Consider the following 26,122-nt stretch of genomic DNA (forward strand, 5'->3'; position numbering starts at 1 on the left):
CTTCTTCCTGTTCCTCAATCTACCCAAGAATGCAATAGATTTTTTTATTTTAAATTCCCACTTGCAGCTCATCAAATTTATACAAATGAAGAATATCTTAGTTTGAATCTGCAGTCTGTGCTAAGATATGCTTAGTCAAAGCAGTATTCGGAGTACAACAAATGTCTTTAACGTGTCTACTCTATAGAAAACTGGTAGGAGTTTCTGCTTTGGATGAATATGCAGCAACCTCTGTTGGAAGTGTCAGCATTCGGCAGAGATCAACTTGCTGGATTTAACTGTCAAGGCACAAATGAATAATACCAAGGTTCTTAAGGGCGGTCAGGATCCATGGAATTGTGCCCTTATAAAGATGTTATTTCTTTCAAAAGTCATTCTGAAAAGCAAGTATTAATTTTATGGAGATCACCTTGTAGTGTTCCCAAAGCCTAATTTTATCAATATGCATCAGTTTATTCTCTGGCTCACTGTGATCTGCATAAAGTGTACAATTCACTATTCCTATTACTGGATGCTGATCATAGTATAGAAAATTACATTCAAAAGTACTGAAATCTAAAAAAATGTACAATTAATGTGTATCAGTTCTCATTTGTAAATTAAAATTTTATTTCAGAAGCATAGTTTTTTTTGCATCAACTGGTTATTTTATTCAATCTTGTTTCTTTGGGTCACAGGTCAGATAACATCTCAGTACATAATAGCCTATTAGAATGCATTATTTTAGTGCATGCTCTTAAAAGTTTTTGTGGGAATCCTTCCTTTGAGTGAAGTATTAATTTCCATCTCATGGTCTAGTTTAATATTCATTATATATGCTGTAAATAATTATTCATGTATATCCATCTGCTTCTGAGTGGGAAAGAGATCTTCAATAGGTCTTCCTTGTTCTATATATTTATCCATGTGGATCAGCAGTTTAATACCATCGACTAGCAACTGCACCAATTCTACTTCTGAGAAACCAATTCTATCAGCATTGGAAATGTCCCAAACTTCAGTTCCAACAGAAGCATCCGCAGCACCTACAGTACACAGTGACATAGGAGCAATTAGTAAATATAGCTACAATTTCAATGATTGTAATAGAGTCTATAGAGTGAACAGCAAGGTGAAATGAATTCTGTAAATACTGGTGTAATAATTAGAAATGTTGGAACTTCATTTGCTGTCAAGATAACAATGAGGCTAATGGAACTCAATTTATGCTGAGTTTTACAGCAACTGCAAGCGAGAAGCAGATGTACATTTAAATGCACAAGTGAGAAGTTCCTGTCCAAAATGCACCATTTCACCATTAATTTAATGAAAATGACATCAGTATCTCAACACTGAAATACACTAAGTTGGCGTACTTATGCAGTAGATACAAATTACTTGTCACTGAAAATCTTGTCTGTCTCTTACATTTTTAGAAGAGTACTTATTGTTAATTACTCCTAATCAACCTCTGGCACTGGCATAATAACAATGACAAGTACATGTTGCATTCATTCAGGTTTTAATTGTTGGGGATTTAAGTTTTTTTTACTTTGCCGTTGTGTACTTTCATTCTCCCTTTTCCATGTGCTGTTTCTGTACTGATTCAGCATTGTGTTTGCCCATTCTAATTTAAACTTCCTTCGCAGTCCTCATAGTGTTCATTTCACAATTCTTCAATTTGATTAGTTTGCTTGCTCTTTTCGCTTGGTCTCAGGAGCCTAATTTTCCCTCAGTGCTATTACTGGCCAGCACTTCCAGCAACGTGTAGCCTATAACATCACTGTGATCAAACGTGTTGTTTTACTGCAGCAAATTACGGCCCAATTTATCATCTAACCAGTTTTTGCTGTAAGACGATGGACTATTAGCAGATTTGGTCAAGCACTTTTTTTTCCCACCACAGGGACTTCTGGAGTTAGTTTCTAAGAATTTAGTAGACCTAAAAATGCACTGTTATGAAACAAAACATAAACTGACAAATCCATAATGAAATAAGCTCAAATTCTTTCCTATAGTATACTATTTCTGGAATATTTATTGTAATTTATTTCAGCAACTTTAAAAATATTGTGTTGTTCATAGTTGGTGCCCTGGTTTAGAGCTAAAAGATTTGCTGAGGAGCAGCACAAAAGCATTTAGAGTTGTTGCTTGATCCTGAAGTAAAAGAGCAGAATTCAAAGTAGGCATGTGGATGGAAAGAGAGTGGGAGAATTTAAAACAATCTGTCTCATGGGAATGGAGCAATTACATTTGGGGTCAGAGTCTAGAAAGCAATTTTAATAATTTAATATCCCAGTTGGAATGGCCAACAGCAGGACTGGCACTTCAGTGAATATTGGAGGATGTAGATATCTGAAGATGAGGTAAATATTAGCAGAGTAGACTGTAGGCTAGCCGGAAACTACTGACACTGCCTTACGTAGTCTGAGGAAGTGCAACTATAATGAAATACAGATTTTTTTATAAATTGAGGGAAAACTATTATGATGGATGACTGAAATCTTGACTAAAGAGTGGTCACGTTTAAAGTTGGAGGGTCGTTTAGCAAACACAGTTCAGAACTTAGGGTAATATCGAAGTACTAAAGGTGAGGTAAAGGCAATAGGGGTGTCTTAAGACACCAAAGTTGAAGCAAAATGAAGTTTCTGGGATTAGAAGAAGTTACAAAGATAGAAATTGGCCATGAAATGATTTAAACATGAGCATGAGAATTTTACCATAGAGGTGTATGGGAAATATACTTCCTGGTTGTTATTTGTGACTTTGAGGGGCTTGTTAATGCTTTTGCAAGGAAAGAATGCTGATCAATATTGAAATACAGTAATGGAGAAGGTCACAAGACTTAATCACATAGACGTAACTGTTTCTCAACAGGTGGTTCTAAAAGATAAAAGTATTCCAGTCAAGTTATAAGATAGGTAAAATTGCTTTACTGGAGAAACAAAAAGAAACAATTTGCTTGGAGAATAAAACGTATGTATCCCAGCTTTGTATACGTGCATGATATACCCAATATGCAAATGGGTATGTTAATATGTTGAGCAAGCAAAAATGGTACATAAACAAGACATCAGCCTCAGAAATGTAAAACTTTTAGGAAATGCATTTTCTTGAAATAAAATAAAGTCAGAAATTAGTATGTTATGATGATGTAGCATGAACTTGTCACGAGGTGTAGAAGTGTTAGATATTATTATGTGTTTGTTTATTGTCAATTTATTCAGACTTTGGTACCGCACACTTTTTGAACTCCATTGATTATTTACATTAGGGATATTGTATTGAAGTGTTTTGTTGTAATACAGTACCAGTAAGCTTCTTTTCTAAACGTAGTCTCTGCAAGATCTCGTCGAACTTCTGATGTTTACTGATGTATTTCAGTCTAATATGGACACTTGCACGCATACCAGTGCCAAGATCTGAAGGACAGGTTGACACATATCCTAAATTATCCTTCCAGATGAAAGGGTGTTTTTTCTGGTGGTATATTTCTTCAAGCTAAATCAAGAATTAGAGTTAGTTCTCCATTTTCCAAAGATGTATGGCTCAATGTTAGTCATCAACAAGTAGAAAAAAAACACAGCTCTCTCTAGGATACGAAGAACTGCAGATGCTGGAGTCAGAGATAACAAAGTGTGGAGCTGGAGGAACACAGCAGGCCAGGCACCATCAGGAACAGGAAAGCTGATGTTTCGAGCTGGGACCCTTCCCAATCCGAAATGTCAGCTTTCCTGTTCCTCTGATACTGCCTGGTCTATTGTGTTCCTCCAGCTCTACACTTTGACAGCTCTCTCTAGAGAGCCTTCTCTTCAAATACTAGACTAATTCTTAAATCCAGCTGAGAAATGGCAGTCGGGCTGTACATCGTCACAAATACAAGCACTCTCATATATGTCATTTTTGAGGGTATTACTAATCTTTTTACCACTAATCCCTCCTTGCTGGTGAGACTGGCTTCCCAGATTCTACCAACATCACACACATAGCTGCTACTCAATAGAAACTACAGCCTGGCAAAGAGTCTCCCTTGTCTTCTACTAGGAAATACCAAATAATGTGCTAGGCACAATGAAAAGGAAAGGAATAAAGCAATGTAGCTATGTATCTCCCCTCATTTGTGTTCTTAATTTTATTTCGATTTTAACTTTTTTCTGTCACATACACCAATCCAAATGGAGAATACTGAAGCTTCATTTAGCAAGTATCTAGCCAATTCTTGGAAAGTGCAGAAGACCACACCGACATAATTTGCCTAACCATTCCAGAGAGTAAACATATGACATTGCAGACATTGCAGGCATTTCTGCAGATGGAAAAGATGAAATTGGAAACATCATAGAAAATTTCTTGTATCCTAATGTTGACAAATTATGCACGTTCAATTTTATTTCAGTTTTCCAACATCTGCAGTATCTTGCGATTATTTTACATTCGTTTGGTCTTTTTTGAAAATGAATGTAATGAGAAAATGAAAGCAACTGCATACCTTTTTAAGACCAAAACAATAACGTGTAAAAACTTGTTTCACATTTCCACCATCCTGAATGGAAGTAATGCGAAGATGGTCCTCTTTATTGACCCACACAATAAAATTCTTCATATCATTGTGCCTGTGGAAAGTAAATTTACCATTATGTATGTGATGCCAAGTTTCTTTGAAATTCAATACCCCCTTCAGGCCCTAATAGACCTGCTCCTCTCTTTTACTTGGGCTCCATCATCCATCTCTGATGTAGGTCGCACTGCAGTACTGCTGCAGTGCCTTAATCAGCCAGCAGTTCTCTACACAGCAGCAGGAAGTCTGCAAAATGGTGGAATTTCTGCCACAAAACCAGGAAGCCCAACAGTGAGCAGGTATGTGCCAGATTTGGACTTAATCCCTTAGGACTTTCTGAGAATGGCCACAGTGGGGTTCAACCAGTTTTCCAGCCATTTCCTACCATCCACCCCCAGTGTGGTCATTAAATTCTGTCCAATAGCTCTTTCTCTACACCTGTCTACCTAACTGAGTATTTTAAACATTTTGTTTTCATTTAATATACAATTATTGTTTTGACAGAACTCAGTTTTGAGAAAGTCATAGAAGTTTCCATATATTTTGTTAAGTATCATAAAGCAATAATGTTGAATTTGAAAAATCAAGTAGATAATAAACAAAAATAATCAAAAATTATGTTGAAGATTTAACAGTTTTACAAACGCACACAAATTTATGCACATTCTCAGGATGATCCAATTTGTACAAAATGTCTTATTTCATTTTTTTTAATAAACGTAAGTTTATTATTCTCTCCTCCTATGGCCAAGGTGATAGCCAAACAAACTTCTCACAGTTTCTCCAATGTCACCCTAATGACGGGATGAAACAAATCTCAGGCCAGACCTCTATTGATTCCTTTCTTTCCTCTTTTGCTATACACCTCTTTCCAGATGACAAGTATTTTGTAACCAACTACTTTGCTCACAAATGCTCACCCCTCTCTTGATGCTACTTCAGATTTCCAGCAGGAGAAACAAGGTGGCATAAGTCTACTTGTAATTGGCATATGACTCCAGTGCCTCAGAACAATCAAGATCAGAATGTCAATAATATGGAAAAACCAAGTCCAGGATTCATCATTCATGGTTGCAATATGCAGTTCCATTGCCCTCGATAAACCTTTTAAATTAAAGTGAAAAGCTTACCAGACTCCCCGTGAATCTGGCCAATCTCTAGCCATACCAGATGAAAGCATTAATGGAGAAATAAGGTTATCAGAAAGGATTCCAGCAGCAGTCAGTCTCTGAAGTTCTTCCTCACTTAAGTTCTTCAGCGAATGATATGTTCCCTTAAATTCACCATCTAATGCATTGAGGGCTGTAGTTTATAGTTTTTGTTAGGAGAAAGTAAATGAAAACACTTATAGTTAATTCTTGCATAGATCATACTGGAACAACAGTGAGCTTTTTGCTTCATAAAATCATTTTCAAAAAAGAGGTCTTAATTACTTCCAATCTGGCACAAAAATGAAGGTTACCACTAGGTGCAGTACTGATGGAGTATTGTGCATGTGGAAATGCTACCTTTCAGATGAGATTGTAAACTGAGGCCCCGTTTATACTCTCAAGTGGGCACTTCTATTCTGGCCGATATTTATCCCTCAGTGTTACAAGAAAACAGATTATCTGTTCATTATTACATTGCTGTTTGTGGGAGTGTGCTGTGTGCAAATAGCTTTTGTAGTTCTAACATTACAACACTACACTCCAAAAGCACTTTGTTGGTCATAACGCACTTATACAGTCATAGAGTCGTAGTGCATCAAAACAGGTCCTTCGGTCCAACTAGTTCACGCTGACCATGTTTCCAAACTAAACTAGTACTACCTGCCCACATTTGGCCCATACTTGTGAAAGGTGTTGTGAAAGACACTATATAAATACGAGTCTTTCTTTAATTTTCTTTTAAACTTTGCAATCTGTGCAATTGAATATGTCTAATCACTTTTGGGGAAAATATCATATTCCATAGCTCTAAGATATTCACGTGTTGATTAAATATGTTAGCATAATTTAGGATACCCTCATATATCATCTCAGCAATATAATACAAAATTCTCCATAGTTCATTCTCCTCAATCACACACCAAAAGGTGTAAACCAACTGCTTAGCTGTTGAAAAATCAAAGAGTCCATTATAGCTCTAATGCATTCAGTCCATGCTCTGCTGATGTTAACTTAGCAGCTACAGCAAATATCAGTCTTTGTTATAGGAATGCTTGCTACCGCTATTCAACTGTCAGTGTATGCTCTATGCACCACAGGGAAACTGGCCAGTTTCCAGGTTGTTCCTTTCTTAAACACATTTTTAGAGGTCTCCTTAGGCAAATCACAAAGAGACTAGAAGAAATGGACAAAAATATCAGCAGTGACGTGGAAATGAATGCTATTCAGTTACGACAATTTTTTTGTCAAAGGTTAAAAGTAAATATGAAAACAGGAAAAGAATAATAAAAGATGCAATTTTAAATAGCATTTAGTAATTAGTATTTTGGGGAAGAAATCTGCTAAAATAAGAAATCCTTAACTTACAGCACCTTAGTTACTTGTCAGTGGTGCCAATCTCTTGACAAAAATCAGAAGTTATGACATTAAGGAAGGCTACACTGTAAAAATATCACAGCAGACAATGACAGTTGATTCACAGCAGCTATTGAGATAATTGATGGCGAATAATAGTAGACATCCATATCACAATTAGGAATAAAAGACAGCAAGTTTATTGATGCACTTGAACAATTGTCGTATTCTTCAATGGAAATTGCTGTATGCTCAGTTCTCTCCTATCATACAGGCATCCATCCATTACTATATACTGTTTTCCATCGATCTATTCGGTCTGATTTGGCATTCTGTCATAAAAGATGGGCTGTCAGATAGATATTTTGGACAGTTTAAGCAGAAAGCGTAGTGATGTGAGTTTGTAATGGAGTGAGGTAGGAACAGAAAGTAACAAAATTATCTTTTTAGAAACATTGTTTAGAGTGGCATATTTGAGGGCATAGTGGTGAATCTGCATAAAACATTAGTAAGACCAAAGGTACAGTAGAGTTTCCCATTTTGGGTTATTTTTTATAGGAAGCATATTGGGATAATAGAGATGGTGCAGCACAGAGTAGTCAGAATGTTGCTAGATATAGGAAAATACAATTACAAAGGAAGACTTCTAAAATTGGCAATATTATTATGAGAACAGGGCAAATTAGGTATTTCAAGTTATGAGGACAGTTTAAAGTAATTGTAGGGTTTATAATGGAGAAGAATAAAGATATATGTTTAAATATGAGTGATATAGGACAAAAAGCAAGGAAATATATTTTCACACAAAAGGTTGTGAGGCTGTGGAATTTGGAATTACTGACTGAAGCAGTAATCACTTACAAATCTGCTAGATTGAAGAAAAGAATGATAAGTGAATATGCAGACAGAATGGACAATACGGGATTAAGACTACTGCTTTGAAAAAGAATGAACGCCAGTCTAGACGGGTCAGGCAAATGGACTGATTCTATATTGTAATTTCAACAAGTACATTGATTCTACTTATAGGCAGAAGATGAGGAGGGGAAGGCCTGAAATCAAATGAAAGAGAAAGGAGCAGGGCCAATTGGGTTGAATCCTTCTCTGATTTAGGATGTAAGGTTGTTGATTAAGACTCAGTTTCTGGAGACATTTTCTGAGGAAATAAAGAGGACTGATTGAAACCATATTAACCACAAAACATTGAAACATCCACTACCTGGTTACAAGTGAGTGTTGGAGACAAGTAATCGTAGAGGGAGGTCAATTATTGGAACAGAAAGGTATGGCTTAAGACATGACCTGAAGTTCAGAACAATATGTACAGCTCCTTTAATGGTATCAGGAAATGTAGTCAGATTGGATGGGCAGTCAGTGTGAGGAATGGGAGAAAGCAGAATAGAAAGAAAGCTAAAAATTAAAAATATTGAGGCAAGCAATCTTAAGACCATGACTTTTTAATCCTCTTAAGTCGATAAGCAGAGGTAAACTAAGAAAAAAAAAGAATAAACTGATGATTATAAAGCACCTTATATCACCATGAGCCAAACCAAACACAGCCAATCAGTTGGTCTGTGGTCACAGTTGATATATACACAACTTGGTAATCAAACTGTCTGCATGAAGTTTCCACATAGGTTTCCACATTGGTTGAGGAAGAACGTTGTCTGGGATAAAGAGAGAATTCTCTTCTTTTTGTATTAAATTGAATCATAGAATGTTTAACCTCCAATTGGACAGACATTATTTGCCCATAGGAATCTTTGTAACAAATGAGAAAATTAACACTATAGCTAAATGTTACGAATAGGATCTTCATTCATATTTAAATAGAACTTGTAAAGATGTAGTCACATACAAGACAAATCAAGAATAAGGTTGCAATGAATCATCTCAAATTAATCTTATATCACATGAATTCTAACAAAGTATTTGCATTTAAGTGAATTTTACTTACTCCAAATTCAATAAATAATACTGATTAGCTAAATCATGTCGTATCAGATGAAGCTGACAAATTGTGGGGATTTGAGAGTTAGGTTCAATGGTGGGGTAGTTAGTAATTCATAAACAATGAATATTTCAGCACAACACAATGCTAGCCCACTTACAGATTTTCTATAAAACAATAGCTGATGAGTTTAGAGAGGGTGTAAACGTAAGACAAGAAGTTTTGTCTGAAGTTCATCCTGTTCAGAGGCTCCACATTTTGTTCTATTTGTAGAAGTAGTCCTCTATTGCAATGCAAAAATGTTGGCAATTTTTATTTTAAATGAGCAATGATCAAATTCTGTGTAAGGTAGTCTATGTTAGTTTAAAGCCTGTATGGTTACTTGAGATCATAGACAGACAAAAGGATGAAGAAGTGGGAGTGAATGCTTCATCAGCATCCTAAATATTCTTTGAATGGAAACTGATAAAAATAGCATAAAGCTGTGAGTTATTTTCAGATGCTACTGTTGATGGATCATCAATAGCTGCATGTACTGTTTGATGACATGTAAAACGGCTGTAGTGTTTTATCACTAGATTACCACTAGATGGTGGTAACATTCAATTCACCCAATGATTTAGAGAATGCTAAAGATGGAGAGAAACAACAACAGATTATACCGTAGATGTTGGTGACTGAGTCAACATTTGAACCATTGAAAAATCCCTCTAAAAACTGTGGTTGACTTATGCACTGAATGTATAAGTGACAGTGGGTGGTTGCTATTTTGAAATTTGCTTGGCATCCAATGCAAAAAGTGTTTTCAATGTGTTTTCAACTTCCATGCACAAAGAGCTCATATTACCTGCTTGATCCCTTGCGCCCAGTCATAAGGTACCAGTAAATAAAACATATCTTTGCTGGGAGGAAAATTGAGGCTGAGTGCTAACGTGAGTAATGTAATGTCATGGCTGAAAAAGTGGTTTGACATTAATGTCAAATTTTGCAAAAAACTTATTCGTAAGCCAGGTAAATGGGGTCACCCTATACACTGTGATTTATGGCATTTATACAACACCTTTAATATAATAAAACATCCCAACACACCATAGGAACTTCAAGAAATAAAACAGGACATGACTTAAGGAAATATGCATTCGGGTGATCAAAGGCTTGGTCAAAGGACGTGGAAAGTGAGTAGAGATCAAAGGTTTACAGAGGGAATTCCAGAGCCCAGGACACAGTCACTCATGGTGGAATGATTAAACTCTGATTCTGAAGATGTCAGTGGAGATATCAGCCCTATTATAGGAAGGATATTATTAAGCTGGAGAGGGTTCAGAAGAGATTTACCAGGATGTTGCTGGGAATGGAGGGTTTGAGTTATAAGAAGAGGCTGGATAGCTGGGACTTCTTTCACTGAGCATAGGAGGTTGAGGGGTGACCTTATAGAGGTTTATAAAATCATGAGGTGTATAGATAAGGTGAATGGCAGGTGTCTTTTCCCTAGGGTGGGGAATTTCAAAACTATTTTTAAGGTGAGAGGAGAAAGATTTAAAAAAGACATGAGGGGCAATTTTTCTTTTACATAGACAGTGGTTTGTGAGTAAAATGAACTTCCTGAGGAAGTTGTGGATGCAGGTACAGTTACAACGTTTAAAAGACATTTAGATAAGTACATGAATAAGAAATGTTTGGAGGGATATGGGCCAAGCGCAGGCAAGTGGGACTAGTTTAGTTTGGGATTATGGTCAGCATGGATTGGTTAGACCGAAGGGTCTGTTTCCATGCTGCATGTCTCTATGACTCTATACCTTAGAGGGCTGTGGGGATGATGGAGACATTGGTGTTACGGAGGTGAAAAATCAGAGCATGATTTAAAAATGAGCAAGAGAATTTTAAAATTCTGCTTTACCAGGAGTCAATGTAGGCCTCGTGGTGATAGGAGAATGGAGTTCTATTGAGTTAAGACACAAGCACTAGAGTTTTGGATGATCTTGAGTTTATGAAGGGTGAAATTTGGCAGACCAACAGGAATGTTTTGGAATAATCCACACTAGCGAGTTTTTTAAAAAGGCTCAAATGAGGGTTTCAGCAACAGATGATCTGAGACAAATGTCAGGGAATGTTATGGAGGTGGAGGTGGAAGGGGAGTAGTCCCATGCACTGGACAACAGGGGGAGGTTTCAAAGGAGGATGGTGTGGTCAACCTCGTCAAAGACTGCACACATTGAGGCAAATGAAAAAGGATTTGTCACAGTAACATGAGAAGCCATTTGTAACATTGATATCATGTAACCTATGTAAACTAGGGAACAGCATCTAAGAGTAAAGGGTAAGCCATTCAGGACTGAGATGAGGAAGAATTTCTTCACTGAGAGAGTTGTGAACCTGTGAATTCCCTCCCACAGGAAGCTGTTGGGGCCTGTTTGTTAGGTATATTTAAGAGGGAGCTGGATGTGGCCGTTGTAGCTAAAGGGATCAACGGATATGGAGAGGAAGCGGGAATGTGATACTGAAGTTGCATGATCAGCCATGATCATATTGAATGGTGGTGCAGGCTCAAAGTGCTGAATGGCCTACTCCTGTGCCTATTTTCTATGTTTCTATAATGGCAGGAATGAAAACCTGATTGGAGGGATTCAAACATGGATAATGCTGGAGCTTGATGTTAACTTTTCTGTTATTTCCAGTTTCTTCAGTGATGAATAAACAAAACAAATCACCTCCTATTGCAAGTTTTTCCAGTGCACGTCTCTCTCCACGACTGCAGTGAGGTGGGAAACAAAAATCATCCACATTACGTCCTGTGCTCACTTGACAGGTCAACACATAGAGTTCATCTAAATTAGCTCCACCCTGCAGGGAGAAGGGTAATAGATAATTACAGGCCTTTTATTAACTAGCCATTCAATTGTTATTAATTAATGGATACTAGCAGCATAAATATAAGAATTTTAATCTGTAGACTCAATTCAAGGTTTGTGGAGCTCCTGTCATTGTGCATTACCAGCCCTATTGCATGGTTAGTTAACGTAATGTAGACTGTGATTTTATTGTAATTTATTATAAATTTGGGTTTTTGATTAGTAACATGTTGGCTTTCTGTGTGTCTAAAGGACATAACTAACTAAACTTTTTCTGTAGCTGTTGCGATTTATTTCAAAAGAATTTTTGAGACCGATATAATTTATAAGCTTTAATTTTTTTAATACACATTGGTGGGGTTTTACAACTGAACAAGATAAACAAGCTCCAGTTTAGAATATCATGAAAGGCTTTTTAAACTTAGAGAGAGATGCTTTTCTAGTTTCGCTTTGACTTCCTGTGAAGTCCATCGATGAAGATGCTTTTATAGACCAGTGCTTGTGAGAATGGAAAGATATAGTGAAACCACATTGCGTTTGGGAAAAGATAATGATACTCCCAGACCTAAAGAATTGGGATAAAATGCTGAAGAGGTTACTCAAAGCTGGTATAAGTTGTGTTTTGGGGTTCTATACAAGGAGTGTTTTTGGGTACTCTACCAGGAGTTTGTTTTGGATGCTTTACAAAAGCAGTTGTTTGTCTTTTCAATTTATGAATGTATGTTCTGGGATTCGTTATATTGTACTTTTACAGTCTAGTTAAAAATATTCAAATAGAGACAGTTTGTTTATTCTATTTTATCTTTATTTCTTTTCTTAATAAACTTCAGTTTTGTTTTTAAAATCTGCAGCATCGTGTGCTAATGTTTCAGTGAGAGATCACTTTGTTAAAATCAAAAGAAAACAAAACATCATCTATTATGCCAGGTTTCAGTCTGGAATCTGACTTGTCTAGTAATAACATCAGCTGCGATTATAACAGTACAAATTTTACTTTGACTAGATACTATTTTGGCTTGCATTAAGAGAAGCAATTGGATACCTCCAGAAGGAAGTTGGGCACTTCTTTACCTATGTACTGATTGCAGCATGAGAAGCAAAGTTAGAAACTGGACTTTCTGTGAAATAAAAATTTAATTTTCTAACCTTTTAAATGGGAGCAGAAGCTTTTGACGTTATGAAATAGAGAACAGCATATAGCGTTGGAAGTAAATCAGCTCTGGTGGGTCTGACTGACTCTAGACATGTACTGCATGTCAAATTGTACAGGCAGTGCCACAATACCATGAGTAAAATGGAACTTCTGTATTTCCATTTGAAATCAATATTAAAAGACTAAAAATAACATTGTCTACTCTTATAAGTCAAATGGTAAAACATTCTCTAAATAGAATAGACAGGTGCTAAAGTTTGAAAACAGACTAACATAGAGAAAGGATTAGGTAAGAAATAATGTATTATTAACTTGAAAAAGGAGAATTAGAATGGTTAATGAATAGTTTTTGAAAATGTCACTAGAAACTTAAATTGAATTTTTTTTACTGGAACAAAGATGAAGTCTTATGTCTGCTACAGTAAATCTAAACATTTAATGTGTCTCAGGCCACTTCACAACTGGGACTCGGAAGCAGGAGGTGAACAAGGGGAGTTGACAGAGCCGCTGGTACTTTTAAGGAAGTTTTTGAAGACGAGAAGAGACAATGAATGGTTTAGGAAAGAAATTTTGAACTGTTGGAGCATGATAGTTGAAGGGTTTTCCATCAATAGTGGAATGGGTGGAAGAGGGAAACATGCAGTTGATCAGAGCTGCAAGAACAGAGGTGGGAGGATAAAGTGTGCCTAGAGGAAGAATGCAAAGTTATGTAGAGATTTGAAAATGAAAACTTTGCACCAATGTACAGTGGGGTAGTGAAGCAGCCTGTCTTTTCCTGGTTTATTTCATGATTTTGTAAGGCTTGACATCAGAATTTTTATTTCAACACAGGTTTAAAATATGTGGAGTAGACTTCTGGTAAAGTCAAAACAGTGTGGAGCTGAAGGAACACAGCAGACCAGGCAGCATGAGAAGAACAGGAGAGTCGACATTTCAGGCCTACACCCTTCATCAGGACTTATCATCTTTTTCATTAAAAAAAACTGTCTGATTTTTAATGGATTAAAAACCATAGGGAAAACGATAGCCGAAGATGTTCAAGTACATCAGGGAGACAATGGTCTTTCTACCACTCAAGACTGGCAGTGTGTGGTGGGAGTGGAAGGTATATAGTGGTATAGTGGGGTTGGCTGTGCCAGGGAGCACATGATCTGTAGACAATATTGGTGAAAGTTGAATCATATAGACATGTGTTGATAGGAATTGGTGAGCTTTGCTTTATTGCTTTTGTGAGTGGCTGCACCCATGACTGAAAGGTAAACTGGAAACGTTAATAAGGAACTTTGTGAAACTGTCTCTGGAACAGGCCTATTGGAACAGGCTGAAATGGTCTTATCTTGTTCTACATATTATTCCTTCCAAATGTAACATGTAGAAATTACAAAATGAACTTTATAAAGGTACCTTTAGGTTTTCTGGATTCAGGTTGCTCCTGTGCATTCTGTTTGGCTGATAATCGTGATGATACAGTTCAATAAGAGGATCAAAGAACTCCATGAATACAGTGTATGATTCTGCGTCTCCTGCCACACAACCCACAGTTCTAATGGAAGAACGTTCTATATGGGCAAGCAAACAAATAAAGTGGTGCCAATTAAATCTGTGGTTCCATAACAATGCTATAAATGAGTAACATTGGGCTAAATTTTCTCATTTTCAGTTAAAAAGCTCTATCAAGTGAGATTTGTGGTGCCTGGTTCATTCGCTTCATTGCTCAGAGCAAATCTTTTCATGCAATCTTCTGCTCTTCATCTTATTAACTGGTCACAGGGCTATCTGACTGCCTTCCTGTCAAATCACATGGCAAAAGAGGCTTAAGTGTTCCACTGCCAGCACCTTCCAGAGTACACACTAAGGGCGCCATATTTAAAGCCCTTTTGATTCTTCAGATTCTGCAAGTCAGGAACTGAGCCACATCCTGTGGCCCTGCATCATTATCTCTGAGGAAGTGGTCCACAAAAGTGTGTTAGCTTCCCACTTTGGGAAAGGGAGCTGGAAGTGTCGGTGGGCTGGTTGGTGGAGAAGAGGACCATCCTTTACACTGTAGAACACCAAAGGAAACCACGCCACCAGACACAGTCAGCCTGGACACAGGAAATGGCCCAGGTCAGCACAGTGTCCCAAGTTAAATGGAAAGCACAGCAGTGCAGGAAGAAAATAGATGCTCTTCTGTACTCTGGAAGGTTAAGTGCCACCCTCTCTCTGCTACCTCACACTCACAGGGCCATCAGTCACTAACTCGGAAACTGCACATACATCTCACAAAGGGCTCCTTTTGTCTCATTGCAGGACAGATTGGCTTAGAACTGGGCCAAGTCTGGCCTGGGGGTACTGATGGATATCAGTTTCCTCAATCCTTTCAATTCAGTCGGAGAGCACGAGACTGCCATGGACAATTCCATGGATAAGCAGCCCATGAGCTTCATGGTGCTGTGCTAGCACCACCCCACTAACCCATTCTGAATCTGTACAAACTTTTATCCTTCTTGCACAACTAATTCTCTCCCTTACGCAGGCACCAGCGGCACCCAGCAAACTTCCACCCTGACAAATCCAGCACAGGCAGCCCTCAGTCCCTCTTCCATCTCTGAGGAGGAAACCACTGAACCATCACAGGATGCTTTGGCAAGGCTTTCACTCGTATCTCCGGGACTCAGAAACATTTGGCTTGGTGCGCTCTAACATAGATTAGACTTGGCAGCACATCACTGATGTGTCTCTGCAGCTGGTCAAGAAAGGAACTCCCCTGGTCTCTGCCACTTGCAGGGCTCCTGGAGACCAGGCACCTGCTCAGCCCCACGCAGAAGAGGATCCCATGATGTCAGCTATTAATCACTGTCAAATGCTCAGACAGGCATAGGAACAACAGGCAGGTTTGTCTGATGCAGTTAGTGAAGTGGATTAAAGAATGGAGGAGTCCATAACATTATGAGTGCCGTGCTAGCTCTGGCTTGCAAGCACCTAACTGTCTCCATGGAGACTTTGGCCATTACCTGGAATGATGTTTCCAGTACACAGTTTCTATCAGATGTGTGCACAGTCCTGCACAGCCATAAGTGCTGTAAAGTAAGGTAGGATGAGGGACCTCAACCTCATTCCAGGTGCCCCCTTCTCTCAGGGGGACTAGCAGGCACCCAGACAGAGGAGGAACCACATGCAGGCTACCAAGAAGCTTCTTCTCAGGACTTGCAGAGGAGCCCAGATTCCCATTACACTCCCTACTGCCCATACCATCAACTCCATTGACTGTGATGCCAAAGCTTGCAAAGGTTCAAGCTGAGAAGAGTGAACCTGCATCTAGACAGGGCTCTCTCAGTGGAATTGGGCCCAAGCACTCCCCAGGGATGATCTGCCAATATAGTCAATGATAGAGTAGGATCCCTCCAACCCTGGCTGTGGAATCCAGGACTGAACTTAGACATAGTGGGATGGAGAGGATAAGATAATATTCTGAGGGCACATTGATGACACACAATTGTATATAATCTTGCACTTTTGTAAAAATATCCTCACTTGCATTCTTAAACTTTAGTATCATTTTCTCTGTCAGGCCGAATGAAATCACACGCATGTGAGAGATGAGCAGCTTTTCAGATATTCTAAGGATTCATGAAGTTGTAATGACCAAGTATTGCTCGTCTCTCACAGGCAAGTAACTCCTTTACCACAATTAGCCTCAAGGCTTCACAGATCCTTGAGCTGCCATGTTGATGACTGCAACCAAGGTCTTGCACTTTAATGTGGACAGGTAAAGGTAAAGTTGCCTTAGCTGTACCAGACTATAGGACTGTTCTCTCATTACAGAGAGACAACTGGTGGTGGTTTAACCTAAGACACACCACATCTCAGGTGTGGGGAGAGTTGAGAAGAAGAATCCTTCATGGTAACCTCAGCCCCCAGTGTAGGAAAATTTAACTCTGCTGTTATCTGCATTGCAAACCAGCTGTCCAGCTAACTGAGCTAACCAAACACCATAGCACTGAGCTGAAACCCAATGTGTAGAGACTGTGCTGGGGCCTGGCCACCATACATGTCTCACGCTGAAACCCATCTTGTCAGTGACAGTGTGAATTAGTGATAATTCCACACAGCTCTGGAGTGAAAGGTTCTTTCTGTCTATCAGCTTTTCAAGGGAGCATATTGCCTGCTAATGCTGGGACATTTACAAGGGAAGTTCACATGTCCATTCTCCATCATTGCTCAGCGGTGTATTGAGAAAAACTGTACAAATCTGCAGAGGGCAATGTTTTAATGCTGTCAACAAGATACTCAAGCATTTCAGGTAATGTTTCAATCTACAGGCACTCTGAAATATTGAAGGATTGCTGATGATTTAACATTCAAAAAGGATGTGCCTCACAACCTGCTGGCTATCATGAGAGGCTTCACTGCACAACACTCAGAAATGACATTCCAATGGCAGTGTGAAGAGCTATCTAACCATTTGGGCTATGTCATATCAGTTCACCCACTCACTGCTGCTTTTTCCCTAACAGTCATTAGGACATGCAACTTATATAATGCAACTGTACAATCATATGTATAAGCAGACATTTATTCAGGAACAGAAAAAGTCAAGGACTGCAAAAATAATAAAATCTACATGTCCACAAAGCAGGGGCTGCTTATCTTATTACCAACTGAATCTTAAGCAATTCAGAACTAAACATCTTTTTAAGTCACATGTGACTTTAATTCATAGACTGGAATTACAGGGTACATTCCACTTGAAACTATTATACACCAGAGCTTAGACATTCACAGCTTTAAATACAACAATTTGAAACTGTCAATCATTCTCAGATGAACAGAACACCCACTATGCTGACAACATTAGCACTTGAAACTCAGCCAAACATTGATAATGTCCACTGATGTACAAACAACAGGTTGTTCTCCAGGAAGGACAAGAACAGATAACCTAACAGATAATTTCAAATCAGATCTCTTGTCAATCAATCTAGGGGAGTAGATGGATAGATTCTTTTTCACATGTGGAAAACAGATATTTTAGTTTAAATCCACTGTAGTAATTTTAATCACAGCACAAAAATTACAGCAAAAGGTAACAGGACATTTTGATTCATTTTTCATTGTATTATTGTGCTTTATCCATTGAAAAAGCACAGAAACAAATACACAAGGCTGGCCAATGAAAGGGTCAACTTAACTTTAAAGGACTGACACCTATGATGAATCACTGCATTAGATCCATATTTACATTACATTACAGCACCTATTAGTGACATTTAAAGCTGTGAAAACACTTTACACTCATCCTTCAGGACAGAGGGCAAATATAAACTTAGGAAGCAAGGGGGAAGCAACCCAAAATGGGGAAATCAACACAAACTAGGAAAGGGAAGGAGACTGTAGGTGGCCTGCGGCATTGTTGTATAATTCATTTTATGATGAAAGCTGAGCAACTTTAATGCTTCCTGAGGATGGGCTTTAGCTCCCTGAAATTGTGCTTTTGTGCTGAGGAATGGGAGTCAGTGAATTCAATTCAATTCCTGTTTTATTTATCATTTCTATAATTTGCTATTTATTGTTTCAAGTTGTAAAATTTATGAAAATATTGCTTAGAATTCACTTCTTTCAATTAATTTGATTGAATCAATAGTTTTATGTTAGTGTTTCTCATTGAGGCCAATAATGTAAAAACATCACAGAACTCATTTTTATTTAAACATTACACATCCTTAAGTCTTTCTATTCTTTTATTTTCTTTCTTTACAAATCTTATGATTTATCCTGCTGTAAAACAAAAGATCAGATCAGGGCTTGATGATGACGGTGGAACACTCACCCAGTGAAAATGGAACAGTTGTAAGCAGTGGTTAAAATATCATGTGATCAAATGTCACCTTAGCAAATCCCCAGGACTATGTCAAACTAGACTTGCAGAATTGAAATACCCCTTGATATTGAAGGATGGATGGTTCATATTTCATACAGCATATAGTATCGTAATTGTATCATTTACAAATGTGTCAATTTACATTGCTGTAAAATGTGACATTATTAGCTTTTAACTGAAAACTAAAGGAGTCTTTTTTTAAATTGAAATGAGACTTACCAGATTTATCAACACCAGGTTGGATGATATCATCCAGTGTGAAGCCACTTTGGGTTGCTCTGGCCCTCAGTCTCTTGTACATTTGAATTGTAAGAACTTTTGCCATGCAAGTCTGATTTTTGGCCAAGTTTGGAAATTCTTCTTCAGCCGACAATTTTTTAAGATTAAGTGAAATTGAGGGATCAGTTGGCATTAATTGCTAAAATTATAAACAATCAAATCAGCATCAATTTGATGGATTAAATAACAATTCTTTTAATATGAAATAAGAAACATGAAGTGGAATTAAGTCTATGTGCCATTATACATAACTGGACTGCTCATATGTACATCATTGCAATGTAAAATCCTTAGATCCAAACAACTTAGATCACCTACACTGTGAGGTAACAATCAAAAATAAATAGATGAGGAATGTAGTATGACACAGTGAATGTCAGACAGCACATATTTAACAGCATGTGGTTATAACAAAAGTGGATGATTGTTTGTGATGAACTTTTAACCTGTATTTTGTTTTGATAATAACAGTGCAATGTGTTTAAAACCCATCAATGACAAGAAAACTTTCTCACACACAATTCATTTGCAAAGACCCTAAAACGTAGGAGCAGAAGGCGACTATTCAGCCCATTGAATCTGCTTCACCATTCAAAGAGATTGTGGCCAGTCTGATAAATCTCAACTCCACTTTCCTGCCTTTCCCCAAAACTCCTGCTTCCCTTACTGATTAAAAATCTATCCGAGCCTTGAATATATTTAATGGTCCAGTCTGAACAGTCCACTGGTAAAGAATTTCACAGATTAACTACCTTCTGCAAGAAACGTTTTCCTCATTTCTGCCTTAAACGTGTGATCCCTTATCCTGAGATTATGCCATCTCTTCCAAGACTCTCCCACATGAGAAAACAACCTTTCCGCATCCATCCCGTCAATTTTCCTGAGAATCTTGTATGTTTCAATAGGGTTGCTTCTACATTCCAACAAATACATGCCCAATCTATTCAACCTCCTCTTCATAAGACAGTGCCTCCATACCCAGGATCAGCTTCGAGTACTTTCCCTGGACTATTTCCAATGCCAAATGCCAGTATATCTTTCGTTAGATAAGGGGCCCAAAACTGTTCACCGAGTCCAGCTTGTTCTGAGTCGTGCTTTGTATAGTTTTAGCAATACCTCCCTAGTTTAATATTGCATTCCCTTTGAAATAAAGACTAATATTCCACTTGTCTTCCCTATTGATCACAAAACTTGGCTGATAGTTTTTGTGACTTATGCATGAGGACTCCCAAATCCCTCAGTTTTGTAGCTTTCTGCAGCTTTTCTCCATTTAAACAATATCTGGATCCTCTAATCCTCCTGTCAAAGTGCACAACCTCATATTTTACCACATTATATTTTCATCCACTCACTTAAGCTATCTATATTGTTCTGCTGACACTTTCTGTCATCTTCACTACTTGCCTCCCATCACTTACCTGTTTTTGTGTCATCCACAAATTTGGCAACTGTGCATTCACTTTCCTCTTCAAAGTCATTAACATATTTTGCAAATAATTGTAGTGACTGCGCTTGTGGTACTCCACCAGTTTCAGGTTGCTTCTGAAAATGCCCCTCTATTCCAACTCACTGTCTTCTACTCGTTAACCAATCCTCTATCCATGTTAACATAATACCTCCAGCACCATGGGTTCTTTTAAGTAGCCCAATGGGACCGAGCACATTGGCTGCAGTAAGTTTCGCAAAGCTCTGGTTGCTAAAGAAGCCAATTCAGGGTGTCTAAATGGTTAACTGTTTGAACTACAGCATACTATGGCATAATCAAAAGTTAGTTCACAATTCTGATTTTGTCAAGAGTCATACAGCCCTGTGTGGATGGCTGATCAGTCTCAAATGTCAGCTGCTTTTTGTTTCTATATGATTCAATGGAATTGATGTTATATTTTTGTGATGAACCAGTTTTACACAAGTGTACCAGTTTCAGCTGTTAATCAGCAGTAGATGAGTTCCTGGGTTCATATCTACAACAAAGAACAGAATGAAGCTATAGCGAGTAAACTCTTGTCCTAAAGGCTATGTTTAGAAAAAAAGTGATTGGAAGAATAGCCACATCTATCATTCACTATTTTATACCATGTACTTCTCATTTAATTATTTCATGTGAATATTTTTGTTTGGTTTAGATTCTGAGAGCACAAACCTCCCCTCTCTGGAGGTAGCTGGAAATGGCAAGCAGGGTGATTTGGAACTTGGCCACTCGTTTGCCACCTCAGTAATCAAGTGAGGATCATTGGTGATCTTCTCAATTCTCTATCAGTTAAGGCCCTTATGTAACAGCTAACAGTTTAACAGCTACCAGCCCAACTTACCAAGCTCCCCAGCAGATGAAAGAAAGTGGCTGCTTTCCCAACTCAGAAACTAGGGATATCTGTCTTCCGGATTGGGGCAATGCCTCCATTGGCCCCAGTTGACAATATCTAGGACTCAGAAGCTATCTACCTCTGATGGCCAGCGGCTTCTTTTGACATGGGACTTCAACATCAAGGCCAGCAGTTCACTGCAAAGCATTTATCAACCTGATTGCAGCTTGATGCAGCAAGCTTTCTTGTTGGTGGGGATGCAAAATCAGTGGTCACTGAGCATGCCTGCAACCGCAATTAGGCTGCAAGTGGAAAATCTTGAGCCCGCACAATAGATGATCATGAGAAAATGACTATTGGTAACAAGAATTCCCCAACTCCACATCCGTTCCCATTAGGGAGTTCTACCCACCTTGATTTTGTGCTGGGGAGATGGGCCCGAAGTGGCATTGGTAACAGGAAGATGACAAAGTTGGCAGGCTGGAACACACATTTCCATTCACTGAGGCATTGGTGTAGTTGTAATGATGAATGTCAGACCCTCAAACCCAAAAGCCCCATCACCTCCTCCCAAATACCCACTTCACATTCCCTCTCCATGTCCTACATACCTCATGCCTTTGGCCCACTTCTCAAACACCACAGCCCTCTGTCCCCTTCCCATGGCATCTCTCCTTGCCATTGCAATTGCAGGAGATATAATACTTGCCCTTTTAGCTCCTCTCTCCTCATTGTTCAGGGTAAATTCTTCCAGGTAAAGTAATGTATTTCTTTCCATTTATCACATCGTATTCATTGCTCTCAATTCAATGTCCTCTACATTTTGGGCAAACAAATTCAGACTGAATGATAGCTTTGAGAAATCCTGTCACTCAATCCAAAAGCATTACCCTGAGCATCCAGTTGCTTTCTATTTGAATTTCACTATCTTGCTCTCATGCTGTCTTTACTATTTATGGCATACTGCAGTGTTTCACTGAAGCTCTAATCAACCTGCTGAACTCAACACTAAATTCAACAATTTCAGACTGTGGACTTTTCCCCCATTTTTATTTTTTTTCTATGTGTGGTCTTATTCTAGTTTTCATGTTTTGTCATTCATTATGTTGTCATTTACACTCGGTCTGGATAAATGCTTTTTTTTAACAAGAACCATTACCACTCCTTTTGCATTTTGTCCCAAGACAAAATCTTTGTCATTTAATTGGTCCCATTCTATCCCAGACCACCCCATTTCTTATCCCATCTTTCCTCCTTTCAATCACATAAAACTCATCACATTTCTACCTCCCTCAGTACCGTAGAAGAGATGTGACTCTAAATATTTGAGTGCTTCTCTTGTCACAGATAATGCCAGATCCAACACTCTGTGATTTTTTAATTTCAGATTTCCAGCATCCACTGCTTATTTTTCTAAATACAAGAAGATTTCCAAAGTGCAAACCCAAAGTCATGAAAATGACAACAAACGTGTCAATATGAGGAGGAGTTTGGCAAGGATGTTGTCTATAACAAATTATATGTAATTGTAATTAATATTGCTTTAAATATTTTCCACTGGCTTTGAATTGTATTCACTTTAAACCCAGAGTCTTTATGGCATCAGGAAATGGCTCAGGAAATTACTGGCCCATTATATTATGGATCACTTTCTTATTACGGATGGGACTCTCCGCTGAAGTCTCAAAGCTACCTTACTGCAGGCAGCATTGACTGATAGAGCACAGACTATAAAGATTTGAAACACAAGGTGAATTATTTAGTATTATAGGGACATGTGGTGTAATATTAATGTCACTGGACTAGTAACCTAGAGCCCAGACTCAGGGGGCATAGGTTCAAATCTCACCACAGCAGCTTGAATTTAAATTCAATGCATTAAAAAAAAAACCTGGAATTGAAGCTAGTGTCAGTAATGGTGCGCATGACTATCATTTTTTTTGCTGTTAGAATAATCAATTTGGGTCACTGATTTCATCTAATGAAGGAAATCTGCCATCCTTACTTGGTCCTATCTATATGTGACTCCAGATCCACACAATGTGGTTTACTTCTGAAATGGTTGAGCAAGCCACTCAGAGGAAAAACAATCAGAGATGGGCAACAAATACTCACCAACAATCCTAACAGGGAAAAAAATAAATAAAGAAACGGCTGTTGTTTATTGCTAGTGGCCAAATACACGTACACTTCTGATGCACACTTCTTCCATGTCTGCAATGCGATAATAGAATTTTAAAGTTTTTTTTTATTCCAGAATACAAACCTCCAAAATGTGCTTGTATTTGAGACCGAGTGGCATTTCCAGTGGGGCTGTGAGAAACAACAAATAGATAAGATGTGACATGTGCACAAATGTCCTAAGAACACAAAGTCAACCAAATAATCAGCTCTTTATCAAAGCAAAACCATAAAGAAAACATAGTAACAACGAATTTTGGTAAGTTGAGCAACGGCAAGACTTCCACAGTAAATGGCAGGGCGCTGGGGAATGTTGTAGAACAGAGAGACCTAGGGGTTCAGGTACATAGTTCATTGAAAGTTGTATCACAGGTAGACAAAGTGGTAAAGAAGATATTTGGAATATTTAACCTCATTGCTCAGACCATTGAGTTTTGGAGTTGGGAAGTCATGTTGTGATTATACAGGATGTTGGTGAGGCCAGTTTTGGAGTACTGAGTACAGTTCTGGTCAACCCGCTCTAGGAAGGATATTATTAAATTGGAGAGAGTACAGAAAAGATTCATAAGAATGTTATTGGGATTGGAAGGTTTGAGTTACAAAGAAAGACTGGATCAGCATTTTGTTCACTGAAGTGTGGGAGGTTGAGGGGTGACCTTATTGTAGTTTATAAAATCATGAGACAAGGTGAGTAGTAAAGATCTTTTCCCTAGGGTTGGGAGTTCAAAACCAGAAGGCAAAATTTTAAGGTGAGAGGAGAAAGGGTTAAAAGGGACCTGAGGGGCAACTTTTTCACACAGGGGATGGTTCATATGTGGAATGAACTGCCAGAGAAAATGGTAGATGCAAGTATAGTTACAACACTTATGAGACATTTGGATAGGTAGATGTATAGGAAAGGTTTAGAAGGATATGGGCCAAGTGCAGGCAAATGGGACTAATTTAGTTTGGGTAATTTGATCAGCATGGATGAATTGGACTGAAGGGTCTGCTTAGGGCTATATGACTCTATAATTCTATGAATAGGTCATAATAAAAATGAGAAATGTCTGTTGTAGCTGAGTTGATAGATCAATAGCCACCATTAACCAACTCCATTATGCTTGTTTTGCATTACCAGCAGAATGTGAATTAGATAGACCTGGTCTTTTTTCAACCCATTGTCCCTGTAAATAAGCAGTTACTGGTTAACCAACATCACAAAACCAATACAGTGTACAGGACGCTATTCAGCCCACTGTAGTTCCCTGAATATTTTCACCTAGTGCCAATTTCCTGCCATTTCCCCACATCATAATTTCTTTTTAAACAAATTCCAATGTCCTCTTGAACACCTCAATTGAATCTACCTTCTCCATTCTTCCATAGAAACACTGAAAATAGGAGCCCCTCAGCTCTTCAAGCCTGCTCTACCATTCAATATCATCATGGCTCCAACACAATACCCTGTTCCCACTTTCTCCCCATACCCTTTGATCCCTTTAGCCTTGAGAACAAAGTCTAACACTGTCTTGAAAACACTCAATGTTTTGGTCTCAACTGCTTTCTGTGGCAGAGAATTCCACAGGATCACAACTGTCTGGGTGAATGCATTTCTCCCCATCTCAGCTCCTAAATGACCTCCTTAGACTGTGACCCCCTGGTTATAGACTCCCCAGTCATTGGGAACATCCATTCTGATTTGATCCTGTCTGTTCACCCTCTTCAGGGACAGTGCATTCCAAACGTAGACCACTGGCTGTGTGAAGAACTTTTTTTCCTCTCTCACCTCCAGTTGCTTCTTTCCCAAACCGTGTTCAAAACCAATACCATCTAAGTTCTCTAGCCTTTTCCAGGTGGGAAAAGGTTTCCCCCTGTCTGCTCTGTCAAACTATTTCTGCAGAAGCGCGATGGTTTCTCGATCAACGACTCGCAACGAAATGAAGGATAAACTTACGTTTGAGTTTCCACATGGCTGCAGCGTTGGGACACTCGCTGGGGTTTTGTTTTGTGGATTGGTGGTCGAGGTCGCTCACTGTATTTAAAACTGCAGTTGGGGAAAGTCAGTCAGTTCGAACTGATTCCACTTCAAATGTGACCTTGATGGTTCGGCAGCTGGGAATTCACCGCTTCCAACTGGGTTGGGGGGGGAGGGTTGGGAAGCTCTTTAACTGCAGGGCTGCTCCCAGACTGGGGGGTGGGGGCTCTGTCCCTGTCGCTTCACGCTGAGCCCACCGGGGGACGCGGTGGAGGGGACAAGGTGTACAGTGTGTGAGCAGCAACTGGGTTCAATGTCTGACAACTCCCAGCAACAGGGAGAGACATATTCTCCTCCTGCACACTCTCCCCCCCCGTCCCCAGGATAACACAGGTACAATACTGATAGCATGGCTGAAGGGGAACAGCAATCTCCACACCCAGTCTCCAGCCAAACCTGGCAAAGGGAAGAATCTAATGAAAATATTTACACTGCCACTAGGCACTTTATAAATGGAAACATAGTCTGCCGACGGTCTGCTGTTAAAGCGG

General features: G+C 38.7%; 1 protein-coding gene and 1 long non-coding RNA gene across 3 annotated transcripts; one reads left to right on the forward strand and one right to left on the reverse strand.

Annotated features, from left to right (window-relative positions):
* Window positions 1–640: 640 nt before the first annotated feature.
* On the reverse strand, window positions 641–25,939 carry LOC109920926 (creatine kinase M-type-like). Of its 2 annotated transcripts, XM_020520984.2 has the most exons (9): window positions 25,551–25,939; window positions 23,700–23,746; window positions 19,074–19,272; window positions 14,399–14,553; window positions 11,701–11,833; window positions 5,668–5,839; window positions 4,469–4,592; window positions 3,291–3,480; window positions 641–1,025 (listed from the first exon to the last, which is right to left on the reverse strand). In XM_020520984.2, the coding sequence occupies exons 1-9, from the start codon at window positions 25,564–25,566 to the stop codon at window positions 829–831; spliced, it is 1,233 nt and encodes a 410-aa protein (XP_020376573.2). In that variant the 5' UTR covers window positions 25,567–25,939; the 3' UTR covers window positions 641–828. The 2 variants fall into 2 exon arrangements, with proteins under 2 accessions (XP_020376573.2, XP_048456610.1); XM_048600653.1 differs by lacking the exons at window positions 23,700–23,746; window positions 25,551–25,939 and adding an exon at window positions 23,549–23,638.
* Window positions 11,704–14,414, forward strand: LOC125483951. Its single transcript, XR_007262817.1, has 2 exons — window positions 11,704–11,751; window positions 13,826–14,414. It is a non-coding gene; the product is annotated as an uncharacterized LOC125483951 (long non-coding RNA).
* Window positions 25,940–26,122: the final 183 nt, after the last annotated feature.

The sequence above is a fragment of the Rhincodon typus genome, chromosome 9 (assembly GCF_021869965.1).
Source record: "Rhincodon typus isolate 14 chromosome 9, sRhiTyp1.1, whole genome shotgun sequence".
Taxonomy (NCBI): Eukaryota; Metazoa; Chordata; class Chondrichthyes; order Orectolobiformes; family Rhincodontidae; genus Rhincodon; species Rhincodon typus.